Source organism: Salvelinus sp. IW2-2015, linkage group LG14 (genome assembly GCF_002910315.2).
Source record: "Salvelinus sp. IW2-2015 linkage group LG14, ASM291031v2, whole genome shotgun sequence".
In the NCBI taxonomy this organism is placed as follows: Eukaryota; Metazoa; Chordata; class Actinopteri; order Salmoniformes; family Salmonidae; genus Salvelinus; species Salvelinus sp. IW2-2015.
This window is the reverse complement of record NC_036854.1, coordinates 49,224,266-49,240,236: the sequence shown is the minus strand read 5'-3', so window position 1 is coordinate 49,240,236 and position 15,971 is coordinate 49,224,266. Positions and strand designations below refer to the sequence as shown.

Sequence of the window (15,971 nt, the reverse complement as noted above, 5' to 3'; positions counted from 1 at the left end):
TATAGCAAGAACAGCTCAAATAAGCAAAGAGAAATGACAGTCCGTCGTTACTTTAAGACATGACGGACAGTCAATCCGGGAAATTTCAAGAACTTTGAAGTTTCTTCAAGTGCAGTCGCAAAAACCACCAAGAGCTATGATGAAACTGGCTCTCATGAGGACCACCACAGGAAAGGAAGACCAAGAGTTACCTCTGCTGCAGAGGATCTGTTCATTAGAGTTATCTGCACCTCAGAAATTCAGCCCAAGTAAATGCTTCAGAGTTCAAGTAACAGACACATCACAACATCAACTGTTCAGAGGAGGGAATCAGGCCTTCATGGTTGAATTACTGCAAAGAAATCACTAAAGGTCACCAATAAGAAGAAGAGACTTGCTTGGGCCAAGAAACATGAGCAATGGACATTAGACCGGTGGAAATCTGTCTTTTGGTCTGATGAGTCCAAATTTGAGATTTTTGGTTCCAACCGTCTTGTCTTTCTGAGACACAGAGCATGTGAACGGATGATCTCCGCATGTGTGGTTCCCACCATGAAGCATGGAGGAGGAGGTGTGATGGTGTGGGGGTGCTTTGCTGGTGACACTGTCTGTGATTTATTTAGAATTCAAGGCAAACTTACCCAGCATGGCTACCACACTATTCTGAAGTGATATGCCATCCCAACTGGTTTGCGCTTAGTGGAACTATCATTTGTTTTTGAACAGGACAATGACCATGCACACCTCCAGGCTGGGTAAGGGCTATTTGACCAAGAAGGAGAGTGATGGAGTGCTGCATCAGATGACCTGGCCTCCAAAATCACCCGACTTCAACCGAATTTAGATGGTTTGGGATGAGTTGGACCGCAGAGTGAAGGAAAAGCAGCCAACAAGTGCTCAGAATATGTGGGAACTCCTTCAAGATTGTTGGAAAAGCATTCCAGGTGGAGCTGGTTGAGAGAATGCCAAGAGTGTGCAAAGCTGTCATCAAGGCAAAGGGTGGCTACTTTGAAGAATATAAATTATATTTTGATTTGTTTAACACTTTTTTGGTTACTACGTGACTCCATATGTGTTATTTCATAGTTTTGATGTCTTCACTATTATTCTACAATGTAGAAAACAGTAAAAATAAAGAAAAATCCTTGAATTAATAGGTGTGTCCAAGCTTTTGCTTAGTACTGTACGTGCTAGGAATACATTATGTATGCTCTAGTCTATACACGCTAGAAGATCTCTTATCTGCGCTGTTATGCGAGTGAGATTCCATCTACTACTCCTTTGTGAGGTTGCCAGGTTGGTGAAATTCGCAGAAGATGCTCAGAATACCATCTCTTCTGTGGTGTGAGCTGCCAGGTCGAGGCCAGGCAAAACCTCCATGTGGTCTGCATTTTAATTCATCAACTATTTCTGTTTCTTTGTTCCACTTCATTTAAAATCACTTCTACTCCACGTCTGATACTATAATCTCACATGTTTGGAATGCGGACACACACATATATACACACACACAGTTTTCTATGGAATCAACCTATTTTAAAAAGGATTTAATAAATTTTCATAGTAGATGMAATAGATAAACTCAGCAAAAAAATAATCGTCCTCTCACTGTATACTTCGTTTATTTTCAGCAAACTTAACGTGTATATATTTGTATGAACATAAGATTCAACAACTGATACAAAAACTGACATGTTACGAACAGAAATGGAATAATGTGTCCCTGAACAAAGGGGGAGGGTCAAAATCAAAAGTAACAGTCAGTATCTGGTGTGGCCACGAGCTGCATTAAATACTGCAGTGCATCTCCTCCTCATGGACTGCACCAGATTTTCCAGTTGTTGCTGTGAGATGTTACCCCACTTTTCCACCAAGGCACCTGCAAGTTCCCGGACATTTCTTTGGGGAATGGCCCTAGCCCTCACCCTCCGATCCAACAGGTCCCAGACGTGCTCAATGGAATTGAGATCCGGGCTCTTCGCTGGCCATGGCAGAACACTGACATTCCTCTCTTGCAGGAAATCATGCACAGAACGAGCAGTATGGCTGGTGGCATTGTCATGCTGGAAGGGTCATGTCAGGATGAGCCTGTAGGAAGGGTACCACATGAGGGAGAAGGATGTCTTCCCTGTAATGCACAGCGTTGAGATTGCCTGCAATAACAACAAGCTCAGTCTGATGCTGTGGCACACCACCCCAGACCATGACGGACCCTCCACCTCCAAATCGATCCCGCTCCAGAGGACAGTCCTGTTTGGTCCAGCGACGGTGGGACTGTGCCCATAGGCGACGTTGTTGCTGGTGATGTCTGGTGAGAACCTGCCTTACAACAGGCCTACAAGCCCTCAGTCCAGCCTCTCAGCCTATTGTGGACAGTCTGAGCACTGATGGAGGGATTGTGCGTTCCTGGTGTAACTCGGGCAGTTGTTGTTCCCATCCTGTACCTGTCCCGCAGGTGTGATGTTCGGATGTACCAATCCTGTGCAGGTGTTGTTACACGTGGTCTGCCACTGCGAGGATGATCAGCTGTCTGTCCTGTCTCTCTGTAGCGCTGTTGTAGGCGTCTCACAGTACGGACATTGCAATTTATTGCCCTGGCCACATCTGCAGTCCTCATACCTCCTTGCAGCATGCCTAAGGCACATTCACGCAGATGAGCGGGGACCCTGGGCATCTTTCTTTTGGTGTTTTTCAGAGTCAGTAGAAAGGCCTCTTTAGTGTCCTAGGTTTTCATAACTGTGACCTTAATTTCCTACCGTCTGTAAGCTGTTAGTGTCTTAACGACCGTTCCACAGGTGCATGTTCATTATTTGTTTATGGTTCATTGAACAAGCATGGGAAACAGTGTTTTAATCCTTTACAATGAAGATCTGTGAAGTTATTTGGATTTTTCCAAATTATCTTTGAAAGACAGGGTCCTGAAAAAGGGACGTTTCTTTTTTTTGCTGAGTTCATGTTAATTGAGTTGTAATTGGGCTATTAATTAATATATACATTAATAAAGATTGCATAGTGTTGTGTTGCTGGGGTGAGTGTGGGGGTTGATGGTGTGGTGTTGGAGTGATGTTGACACTGAAAATTGATAGGGGAAGACAACGGCTTACTCTGTAGTTGATTCTCTTTTCAAAGTGGCCTCTCACCGGCCACATTAACCAGAGATGAAATGGAAGACTTGTATCGGATGGAAGTATATTTGATTCTGGACATGTTTTGCCAGGTGCTCCAGGCTGCTTATGATATAAAGTCATGCTTATGAAAAGGGGTTACTTGGGCGTGATGGCTGTGGCTTCAGTTCTTAATATGTCCTACCCTAAGCAATCATAAACTTTCAATCTTACTTATAGCCGCAGGTTATCCACTCTACCGCATCTTTATGTAATATTAGAGCTAATGTTAGCTTAAGTCCCGTCCGTCGCTCATCGCTTTCTCTCCCTTAAGTGGGCTCTATTTTCAGGGCAGTTGATTACTTTGTTTAGCTTTGCCACCCTGTGAAATACCCTGTCCCTCCCCCGTCTTCTAGCCCTTTTGGGCCAGAGGGGAGGTTTCTTAGCTGTCACACATGGCTGCATTTGTCATGGGCCCACTTTGCTGTGCTTTCCTCCTCCTTGAGTTCCTCCACATTGTTTTTAGACCATGCCTTGCTCCCTCTGCAGAGCGACGGCTAAAGACTGCTGACTAGAAGACGGAGCCACAGAGAGAAACAGCCATGACAGAATACTACCAGATCTTAGGGGTCCAGAGAAACGCGTCGGCGGAGGACATTAAAAAAGCGTGAGTACCCCAGTCCGGCATGGCCTCTATTTGTACACGCATGTTGATGTTAGTAACGTGTGACACTCCATGGGATGTAGTAGACTAATTATAGAAACGGAGTAGAAACTGACAGAGTGCTAACTGCAAGGCTTTTGAAAGTTTCCACTCTGCTCACTCTTCTTGTAACCTTGCTGTCACACACACACACACACACACACACACACACACACACACACACACACACACACACACACACACACACACACACACACACACACACACACACACACACACACACACACACACACACACACACACACACACACACACACACACACACATCCTCATGATTAATGTTCCCTATTGTCATTTGAGAACTGATGAGTGTTGTGCGTATTGTTGTTATGCCGGTAATATGTTGTGAATGACACACACACACACTTTTAAAACGGCATTATCATTGTGAGAGTATGATCTGCCCATTAGTGCTGCTAGACTTGTGGAATCTAAGGTATGCTTGGTTTTTAGGGTTTGGCTGAACTTAAAACGAACTCAATTGTGAAGAACGTTTCTCCCCTATACTACCGTATTTTTCCAGTTTTAGTGTTGACTACAAGGTAAAACAACCATCTTAGTCACTAAATGAACTGAGTAGTGGTAACTTAAACACAATCAGAAGTCATACTAATTCAGTGTTTTTACTTTCGTTGTTAGTGCTGACTGTCCTGCATTTGACCTTTTGACTAGATAGATACGACCCTAGACAAAGGTCAAAAGGTTAGGTAAATTGTTTAACAACATCTCTCTGATTCAGTTGATACTCTTACCACTGGGCTGCCCACTTCTAACTCCAGTGCCGTCAAAAACTGGATTTATTTTCTGTGTTTTATATGTATTTACACACTGAGGTTGGAATAATACTGGGAAATTGTGAAAATGCCCTTTTAGTGTCAGAGCTGTTTGAAATGACCGCCTGAAATTCCAACCTATTTTGGTGGGATGGCGTTTTGGCCTGCCTGGTGAAATCAATAGACCAATATGAGAGTTCCAAACCAATAACAGCTAGTTTTCAGTTTTCCCCTCCCCACTCAGACCACTCCCAGACTTTTTTTTGACCATTTTCATTGAAAACAATCACAGTAAGGTATTTAAGAGCAGCATAGGACCTTTTTTATTAACTCAATTATTATTGATCGCATACACCACCATTGGATAAGATCAATGAAAACCACAGTTGACACCTCTGTGATAGTCAGTCACACAATGAACTGAAGTAGCTTGCAAACAGTAGCTCTTCTGAGAAATCTTACATGTACAGGAAAAGCACTGAAGGATTTGTAGATAGTGCATTCGAAAGTATTCAGACCCCTTGACTTTTTCCACATTTTATTACGTTACAGCCTTATTKTAAAATGGATTAAACAATTGTTTTCACTCATCAATCTACCTACACACAATACCCCCTTTTTTGGGGGAAAATGTTGCAAATGTATAAAACAACTATCACATTTACATAAGTATTCAGACGCTTTACTCAGTACTTTGTTGAAGCACCTTTGGCAGCGATTACAGCCTCAAGTCTTCTTGCGTATATGACGCTACAAGTTTGGCACACCAGTATTTGGGGAGTTTCTCACATTATTCTCTACAGATCCTCTCAAGCTCTGTCAGGTTGGAGGAGGCGTGTCGCTGAACAGCTATTTTCAGGTCTCTCTAGAGATGTTCGATAGGGTTCACCTCCGGGCTCTGGCTGGACTTGTCCCATATCCACTCCTGCATTGTCTTGGCTGTGTGCTTAGGGTCGTTGTCCTGTTGGAAGGTGAACCTTTGCTCAAGTCTGAGGTCATGAGCGCTCTGGAGCAGGTTTTCATCAAGGATCTCTGTCCTTTCCCTCGATCCTGACTAGTCTCCCAGTTACTACCGCTGACATCCCCACAGCATGATGCTGCCACCACCATGCTTCACCGTAGCGATGGTGCCAGGTTTCTTCCAGACAGGACGCTTGGCGTTCAGGCCGAAGAGTTCAATCTTGCTTTCATCAGACCAGAGAATCTTGTTTCTGAGAGTCTTTAGGTGTGTTTTGGCAAACTCCAAGTGGGGTGTCATGTGCCTTTTTACTGAGGAGTGGTTTCCGTCTGGCCACTACCATAAAGGCCTGATTTGGTGGAGTTCTGCAGAGATGGTTGTCCTTCTGGAAGTTTCTCCCATCTCCACAAAGGAACTCTGGAGCTCTGTCAGAGTGACCATCGGGTTCTTGGTCACCTCCCTGACCAAGGCCCTTCTCCCCCGATTGCTCAGTTAGGCCTGGCGGCCAGCTCTAGGAAGAATCTTGATGGTTCCAAACTTCTTCCATTTAAGAATGATGGAGGCCACTGTGTTCTTGGGGACCTTCAATGCTGCAGTACCCTTCCCCAGATCTGTGCCTCGACACAATCCTGCCTCGGGGTTCTACGGACAATTCCTTTGACCTCATGGCTTGGTTTTTGCTCTGACATGCACTGTCAACTGTGGGACCTTATATAGACAGGTGTGTGCCTTTCCAAATCATGTTTAATCAATTAAATTTACCACAGGTAGACTCCAATCAAGTTGTAGAAACATCGCATGGATGATCAATGGAAATGGGTTGCACCTGAGCTCAATTTCAAGTCTCATAGCAAAGGGTCTGAATAATTATGTAAAAATTGTATTTATTATAGAGTATTTTGTGTAGATTGATGAGGATTTAAAAAAAAAAGCATACATTTTTGAATAAGGCTGTAACTTAAACAAATGTGGAAAAAGTCAAGGGGTCTGAATACTTTCCGAATGCACTGGATTTGCTCAGGTGAGAGCGATGCCTTACGGCCAAGGTGTGGTCTACCTAAGGCCTGAAGCACCCTACCAGTTCTCTTATGGTTTATTTTAGAATATAATGAATAATATTAAAATGACAGGGGAGACCTGATCCTAGATTAGCTTGATACTTATGGCCCCAGTTCTGTATGGAGGACCAGCTCTTCATGTCCTGATTCCCAGCAAAATGTATTGACTACAGATTCTAATAGTGTCATAAGACCCTTAATCTTCTGTCCCTTATGAAAAAATATTTCAGTCAGAGTGCAGTATAACTGCAGTTATTCTGCAACTACTGTGTCCAACATACCACAGTTGACTGCAGTTACTGCATTTTTACTGCAGTTTTAAAACTGCTATCTTTTTTTTGTAAGGGGTAGTCTCTATACATAGTGACGCAGGTGCAACCTGTCGCGTCATGCCGTTGTTAGGAACGTTCTCAAGCCGCCCTCTACCGGCGGCGCCATAGTGGTGCCCTAAAGTGGTGATAAGCCCAGTCATTCTGGACAGAGGCTAACTACTGTTTTGTCTAAATTCACTATAGTGCCTGGACATGCGATGATGTTGCTAAAGTAGTCAAAAATCGTTGCCAGCCTTATCATGTTGTCAAATTTACTTGAGAGAAATGGCAATATCATCAAAAATAGCAATGCTAACGTTAGCTAGCTAAAATCCGGTGTCCTCCCTTCAATTATAGCTAGATAGCTAACGTTACACTGCATCTAAAGTCAATCTGGCAACATCGAAATGACAAAAGGTTTTCCTACTAATTATCCTTTTGATTGTCATAGTATTTCCAATCTACTCTAATGCACTTTTGAAATCTTAGTCAGCGCTCATTGACAATGCATTGAGTAGAACGCTCAGTCAGGCATAAGTTCAAAACAAACGTTCAAAACAATATTGTGACGAAACATGCAACCCATGAATCCAGCCCTATAGATGACCTCTGAGTCTGGCCCATCCTTCCTCTGTTCCTCTGTGGCATATGTGTGTCTATTGGGCTCTGATCAAAAGTTGTGTACTATAAATGGGACAGAGACGCTGTCTCCTGCAGGAAGGGTTTAGTCCGAGAGAATTGCTGATTCAGCACAAACCTCTGTACTGTGCTGTCCTGGACTGCAGAGCCATGGAGTTTACACTGCCTCCTTAATGTTACCCCAGCCCTGCTGCTCTGCATGTCTCTTGTTGTGGTTGATGTAGTTTTAATAATTAATTTAGCAATTAACACTGGAGTGATAGATGTGTAGATGAGGATGTGCAAGTATAAATACTGGTGTGCTAAAGAGCAGAAAAAAAACAAGTATGGGGTTGAGGTAGGTAGTTGGTTGGATGGGCTATTTACAGATGGGCTGTGTACAGCTGCAGCGATCGGTAAGCTGCTCTGACAGCCGATGCTTGAAGTTAGTGAGGGAGATATGTCTCCAACTTCAGTGATTTTTGCAATTCGTTCCAGTCATTGTCAGCAGAGAACTGGAAGGAAAGGCGGCCAAAGGAGGTGTTGGCTTTGGTGGTGACCAGTGAAATATACCTGCTGGAGCGTGTGCTACGGGTGGGTGTTGCTATGGTGACCAGTGAGCTGAGATAAGGCAGAGCTTTACCTAGCAAAGACTTATAGATGACCTGGAGCCAGTGGGTTTGGTGACGAATATGTAGCGAGGACCAGCCAACGAGAGCATACAGGTCGCAATGGTGGGTAGTATATGGGGCTTTGGTGACAAAACGGATGGCACTGTGATAGACTGCATCCAGTTTGCTGAGTAGAGTGTTTGAGGCTATTTTGTAAATGACATCGCCGAAGTCAAGGATCGGCAGGATAGTCAGTATTACGAGGGTATGTTTGGCAGCATGAGTGGAGGAGGGTTTGTTGCGAAATAGGAAGCCGATTCTAGATTTAATTTTGGATTGGAGATGCTTAATGTGAGTCTGGAAGGAGAGTTTACAGTCTAGCCAGACACAAGTCAGAACCGTCCAGAGTAGTGATGCTAGGCGGGCGGGCGGGCAGTTGCGGGCAGCGATCGGTTGAAGAGCATGCATTTAGTTTTACTAGCGTTTTAAGAGCAGTTGGAGGCCACGGAAGGAGTGTTGTATGGCGTTGAAGCTCGTTTGGAGGTTTGTTAACACAGTGTCCAAAGAAGAGCCAGATGTATACAGAATGGTGTTGTCTGCGTAGAGGTGGATCAAAGAATCACCCGCAGCAAGAGCGACATCATTGATATATACAGACAAAAGAATCATCCTGAGAATTGAAGGTCCGGACAACAGGCCCTCCGATTTGACACGCTGAACTCTATCTGAGAAGTAGTTAGTGAACCAGGCAAGACAGTCATTAGAGAAACCAAGGCTGTTGAGTCTGCCGATAAGAATTAGGTGATTGACAGAGTCGAAAGCCTTGGCCAGGTCGATGAAGACGMCTGCACAGTGCTGTTTTTTATCGATTGTGGTTATGATATCGTTTAGTACCTTGAGTGTGGCTGAGGTGCACCCGTGACCAGCTCGGAAACCGGATTGCATAGCGGAGAAGGTACGGTGGGATTCGAGATGGTCAGTGATCAACAACTTCCGGCGCCGACAGAGATGGCCGCCTCGCTTCGCATTCCTAGGAAACAGTATTTTGTTTTTTTATGTGTTATTTCTTACATTGTTACCCCAGGTAATCTTAGGTTTTATTACATACAGTCGGGAGGAACTATTGGATATAAGAGCAATGTCAACTCACCAACATTACGACCAGGAATACGACTTTCCCGAAGCGGATCCTCTGTTTTGCCCACCACCCAGGACAATGGATCGGATCCCAGCCGGCGACCTGAAAACAACGACGCCGTAGAAGGGGCAGACGGAGCAGTCTCCTGGTCAGGCTCCGTAGACGGGCACATCGTGCACCGCTCCCGAACATACTACTCGCCAATGTCCAGTCTCTTGACAACAAGGTAGACGAAATCCGTGCAAGGGTAGCCTTCCAGAGAGACATCAGAGACTGTAACGTTCTTTGTTTCACGGAAACATGGCTCACTCGAGACACGCTATCGGAGTCGGTCCAGCCAGCTGGTTTCTTRACGCATCGCGCCAACAGAAACAAGCATCTTTCTGGTAAGAAGAAGGGCGGGGGTGTATGCCTTATGATTAACGAGACCTGGTGTGATCATAACAACATACAGGAACTCAAGTCCTTCTGTTCACCTGACTTAGAATTCCTCACAATCAAATGCCGACCGCATTATTATTATTATTATTATTACCTCAAGAATTCTCTTTGATTATAATCACAGCCGTATATATCCCCCCCGAGCAGACACATCGAAGGCCCTGAACAAACTTCATTTGACTATGTAAACTGGAAACCACATATCCTGAGACTGCATTTATTGTAGCTGGGGATTTTAACAAGGCATATCTGAAAACAAGGCTCCATAAATTCTATCAGCATATCGATTGTGCAACCAGGGCTGGCAAAACCCTAGATCATTGTTATTCTAACATCCGCAACGCATATAAGGCCCTCCCCCACCCTCCTTTCGGAAAAGCTGACCACGACTCCATTTTGTTGCTCCCTGCCTATAGACAGAAACTAAAACAGGAAGCTCCCGCGCTCAGGTCTGGTCAACGCTGGTCCGACCAATCGGATTCCACGCTTCATGATTGCTTCGACCACGTGGACTGGGATATGTTCCGCATTGCGACGAACAATAACATTGATGTATACACTGATTCGGTGACCGGGTTTATTAGCAAGTGCATCGGTGATGTGAAGTTATACCCACAGCGTCTATTAAAACATTCCCAAACCAGAAACCGTGGATTGATGGCAGCATTCGCACAAAACTGAAAGCGCGAACCACTGCTTTTAATCAGGGCAACATGACCGAATACAAACAGTGTAGCTATTCCCTCCGCAAGGCAATCAAACAAGCTAATCAAACAGTATAGAGACAAAGTAGAGTCGCAATTCAACGGCTCAGACACGAGGGGTATGTGGCAGGGTCTACAGTCAATCACGGACTATAAAAGGAAAACGAGCCCCGTCGCGGACCAGGATGTCTTGCTCCCAGACAGACTAAACAACTTCTTTGCTCGCTTTGAGGACACTACAGTGCCCGCTACCAAAACCTGTGGGCTCTCCTTCACTGCAGCCGACGTGAACAAAACATTTAAACGTGTCAACCCTCGCAAGGCTGCAGGCCCAGACGGTATCCGCACCCTGGGTCTCGACCCCGCCCTGTGCAACTGGGTCTTGGACTTCCTGACGGGCTGCCCCCAGGTGGTGAGGGTAGGTAACAACATCTCCACCCCGCTGATCCTCAACACTGGGGCCCCACAAGGGGGTGTTCTCAGCCCTCTCCTGTACTCCCTGTTCACCCACGACTGCGTGGCCATGCACGCCTCCAACTCAATCATCAAGTTTGCAGACGACACAACAGTGGTAGGCTTGATTACCAACAATGACGAGACGGTCTATAGGGAGGAGGTAAGGGCCCTCGGAGTGTGGTGTCAGGAAAATAACCTCACACTCAACGTCGAACAAAACAAAGGAGATGATCGTGGACTTCAGGAAAGAGCAGAAGGCGCACCCCCCTTTCCACATCGACGGGACAGTAGTGGAGAGGGTAGAAAGTTTTAAGTTCCTCGGCGTACATATCACGGACAAACTGAAATGGTCCACCCACACAGACAGCGTGGCGAAGAAGGCGCAACAGCACCTTCTTCAACCTCAGGAGGCTGAAGAAATTCGGCATGTCACCAAAAACACTCACAAACTTTTACAGATGCACAATCGAGAGCATCCTGTCGGCTGTATCACCGCCTGGTACGGCAACTGCTCCGCCCATAAGCGTAAGGCTCTCCAGAGGGTAGTGAGGTCTGCACAACGTATCACCGGGGGCAAACTACCTTCCCTCCAGGACACCTACACCACCCAATGTCACAGGAAGGCCAAAAAGATCATCAAGGACAACAACCACCCGAGCCACTGCCTGTTCACCCCGCTATCATCCAGAAGGCGAGGCCACTACAGGTGCATCAAAGCAGGGACCGAGAGACAGAAAAACAGCTTCTATCTCAAAGCCATCAGACTGTTAAACAGCCATCACTAACATTGAGTGGCTGCTGCCAACATACTGAGTCAAATCTCTAGCCACTTTAATAATTAAAAATTAAATGTATCACTAGTCACTTTAAACAATGCCACTTTTTATAATGTTTACATACCCTTCATTACTCATCTCATATGTATATACTATACAACCACAGAGACCTCTAAAAGAGGAAAAGGTCAAAGGGCACAGACCGAGTGTGAAGTGGCCCAAAGCTGTTGAAAAGAGAGAGTGGGAAACAATCAACAACGACCTGACAAAAATCTTGGAACAACAGGTAGGAACAGCACAGAAAAAGCTTGAAAGGATGGGAGACATTATCTACCACTACGGAGAAGAGCGCTTTGGAGTAAACGAAAGGAGAAGTGGCAAGACACCACCAGCGCCAGCCAAATCTAGGAGGCAGCAAGAGATCGAGATACTTGTCAGAGAGAGAAGGCAGCTGAGAAAGCAGTGGAAGAAGGCCTCTGATGCAGAGAGAGAAGGTCTCATGCTACTCCAAGCAGACATCAAATGTCGGCTGGCAACCTTGCGAAGAGCGGAAAACTTAAGGAAACTTCGTAGGAAGAAGGAACACTCAAGAACACGGTTCTATAAAAACCCCTTTAAGTTTGTCAAAGACCTCTTCGCAAAGGAAAAGTGKGGAATCCTAAAAACTCCAAAGCCAGAACTGGAAGAACATCTGGAAAAGGTCCACCAGGACAGGAAAAGGCATGAGCAGATAATCATCCCACATGACATCCCACCTATTCAACCACCAGAATTCAATCTGGACACTGACCCTCCAAAATGGAAGGAAGTAGAGAACGTTGTCCGACGAGCAAGAGCGGCCTCGGCTCCTGGGCCTAATGGAGTACCATATAAGCTCTACAAGAACGCCCCAGATGTTCTACGCTTTCTTTGGAGGCTCATGAGGWTYGTGTGGCAGAAAGAAATAATACCAAAGGCATGGCGAAGGGCTGGTGGTGTGCTAAGCCCTGAGACACCAAGACATTGTGGGGAATATCCAGCATGGAAGAAGAGGCTTTGGCCTGGCAGCAAGCAAACCAACGTTCCATAAGGCAACAACATCTGAACGCAGGAAGCTGGTGGTCGAGGAGGTGCGCAGACAGGAGGAGACTGCAAGAAGTGCAAAGGCTGTCTCTCTTGCTAAACAAGGGCAATGGACGCGGTGGGAAGGCCTGGAGAGGAGAAAGATCAACTGGAGTGAGCTTTGGCAAATGGAGGCAAGCAACATCAGCTTCATCATAAGAGCTGTTTATGATGTGCTTCCATCACCAAAAAACCTACATCAATGGTATGGCGAGGACCCGACCTGCCCCCTCTGCCCAGCTCCAGCGACTCTCATGGCATACTAATCGCAGACAGGTGTGCAAGCATGATCAACAAGGCCGCTACACCTGGAGGCACAATCAGGTCCTCAAGACTGGCTGCAGTAGACCAAAGAGGAGTGAACCAATCATTACCTCCAAAAACAAGCAATCCCGTCAAAACAACAACATTCATCCGGGGGAGGAGAAAAGGCCCAAGCATCTCTCCTACAAAGCCAGAACTGGACACCTAGGCATGGCCCGGGCTGGAAGATGCTTGTCGATATTGGCCAGCAACTCATTTTTCCACCTGAGAATTGCTTCTACACAACTTAGGCCAGACATGGTACTCTTGGTCTTCACGAAAGGCTGTGTACATCATAGAGCTCACAGTCCCGTGGGAAAACTGTTGTAGAAGGCCTACGAGCGTAAGAAACTGCGTTACACAGTGGCAGCAGACGCAACTCAGCGTGGCTGGAATGCAAAAGTCTGGCCAGTTGAAGTGGGATGACAGGGATTCGTGGCTCTTCCACCATCAGGTTGTTGAAAGAACTTGGAATCCATGGACCGGCTCTGCGTCAGACCGTCAGAGCAGTTTCTCAAGCAGCTGAAAGAGGCAGCCAGTGGATCTGGATCAAACGGAAGGACCTCTGCTGGGCTATAATTTCATGACCCCCACCCCCACCTGAGAACCCAATTCAGACCCACTTGAGGAGGGCATATGAGGTATGCGGTCAGCTGTAGGCTGGCTCAGGAAGAGGAGCGCCCTGCCTTGCATAGTCCCGTGGGAAATCTTAATTGGGCATGGGACACAAGCTAAGGCTTGATCACCCTTTAGCTGGCCACCTTTGATGAGGGTGTTTAGTGATTAAAGGCCGAACAACCCACTGATGCGAAGGCACACTACTGAGGATGTGAAATCCGCACATCCTTAACCCAGTCTAAAAAAAACCTCCCATGCCACTCAACATCACGGCAATCTCATGTGAGTGCAACCATCTATTGGCACAATGGACAGTTTTAACATCTCGTCCCGTGTTTTATTGATTATACCAACTACTGCATCTTGCCTATGCCGTTCTATATACATCACTCATTCGTATATTTTTTTAATGTACATATCTTTTTCATTCCTTTCAACTTGTGTGATAAGGTAGTTGTTGTGAAATTGTTAGGTTAGATTACTCGTTGGATATTACTGCATGGTCTGAACTAGAAGCACAAGCATTTCGCTACACTCGCATTAACATCTGCTAACCATGTGTATGTGACAAATAAAATTTGATTTGTTTGTTCACTTGGCTCGAAGATTAGAAAGGCAGGCAGCAGGATGGATATAGGTCTGTAACAGTTTGGGTCTAGAGTGTCCCCCCCTTTGAAGAGTGATGTTCCAATCTTTAGGAATCTCAGATGATACGAAAGAGAGGTTGAACAGACTAGTAATAGGGGTTGACATCTGGGCGGATATTTTAGGAAGAGAGGGTCCAGATTGTCTACCCAGCTGATTTGTAGGGATCTAGATTCTGCAGCTTTCAGGACATCAGCTGTCTGTATTTGGGTGAGGGGGGGGGGGGGGGGGGCTTGGGCCAGTAGCTGCGGGGGGTGCAGAGCTGTTGGTTGGGGTTGGGGTAGCCAGGTGGAAAGCGTGGTCAGCCGTAGAGAGAGGAGCTGCTCTTATTCTCCATGGACTTTACAGTGTCCCAAAACTTTTTGGAGTTAGAGCTGCAGGATGCAAATTTCTGTTTAAAAAAGCTAGCCTTTGCTTTCCTAACTGCCTGTGTATATCGGTTCCTAACTTCCTGAAAAGTTGCATACCGCGGGTACTATTTGAGAGCTAGTGCAGTGTGCCACAGGATGTTTTTGTGCTGGTCAAGGGCAGTCAAGTCTGGAGTGAACCAAGGGCTATATCTGTTCTTAGTTCTACATGTTTTGAAAGGGGCATGCTTATTTAAGATGGTGAGGAAGGCACTTTTGAAGAACAACCCTGTAAGCAGTTTTTGGACAAGGTATTACAGCAACCCATGCTTTGGTTTTGTTTACCTGGCCACTGATTCAAATGCTAACTTTCTTTTGCATTTGTGGCACAAATGCAATGCATGTCAATGGTACCTATATTAGCATTTCCTCGCTTCATATCCAAATCATCTATAGGTAATGTCATTGAGTTGCACAATACATTTTTAGATGCTTTACGATGACTTGGACATGATGCGTGAAAATGCTAATATAGATACCATTAACTTGTGGATGTGTGCCACAAATGCTGAAAAGTTTTAGCATTTGAAACAGTGGACAACAAAACCAATGCATGGACTGCTGTCATACCTTGTCCATAGACTGAGGAAATCAGAAATAAATKATCTGGAACAACACCATCTAATGGTCAACCTGGTAATAGCAGAATGTAAAATGGGACATAAACCTAACAATTTAAATGACTAATTTCTCTGAACAGGAACCCCCCACCACCAAATTCACTAGGAATTCATTACATAGGATGAAGACCAATACTCCGAGCTGGAGCTCCATACTACTTGTCAGACATAGAGAATTGATACTATATTCTTGTGGGGTGGGCGTGGCGTGTCTGGATGGTTTTGACAATTTATTTGGATTTCTCATGTCTAACTCATTGGCTGTTGGGTACTATATTTATTGAATATTATATGAATCCTATAAATTTAGAATAGCCAATTTGTGTGCAATCAATTAGCTTAGTTTCTCAGAGATCAATTTATTTTACAAAATAATGTTGCAGGAATGCTAATCTTATCTGTTTCTAACAGGAAACAAATTCAATCTGAGATGGTGGGTGTCAAACCTCTTACTTGTGCTTTTTGAGGTGTATGACCAATGTGAGTCTTTCTGTGTGTAGATGATGATGTAATATGGTAGTGCTGAGCGATTAACTGAAATTTCGGTTATTTTTCATTTTGGCCGACTTCGGTTCAATTATTTGAATTACATTGTAGTAGGGAGTTGTAGTTTCTAACAGTCCAAT

At 45.2% G+C, this 15,971-nt stretch overlaps 1 protein-coding gene across 6 annotated transcripts in view; it reads left to right on the top strand.

The window, feature by feature from the left end:
* The window catches only part of LOC111973351 (dnaJ homolog subfamily B member 6-like), a 73,521-nt gene that overhangs the window by 19,911 nt on the left and 37,639 nt on the right, over nucleotides 1-15,971 (top strand). For all 6 annotated transcript variants that reach the window (XM_024000690.2, XM_024000693.2, XM_024000691.2 and 3 more), the window contains exon 2: nucleotides 3,633-3,750. In XM_024000690.2, coding sequence (XP_023856458.2) covers nucleotides 3,686-3,750 — 65 coding nt within the window. In that variant the 5' untranslated portion in view covers nucleotides 3,633-3,685. The remainder of the gene's footprint in view (nucleotides 1-3,632; nucleotides 3,751-15,971) is intronic.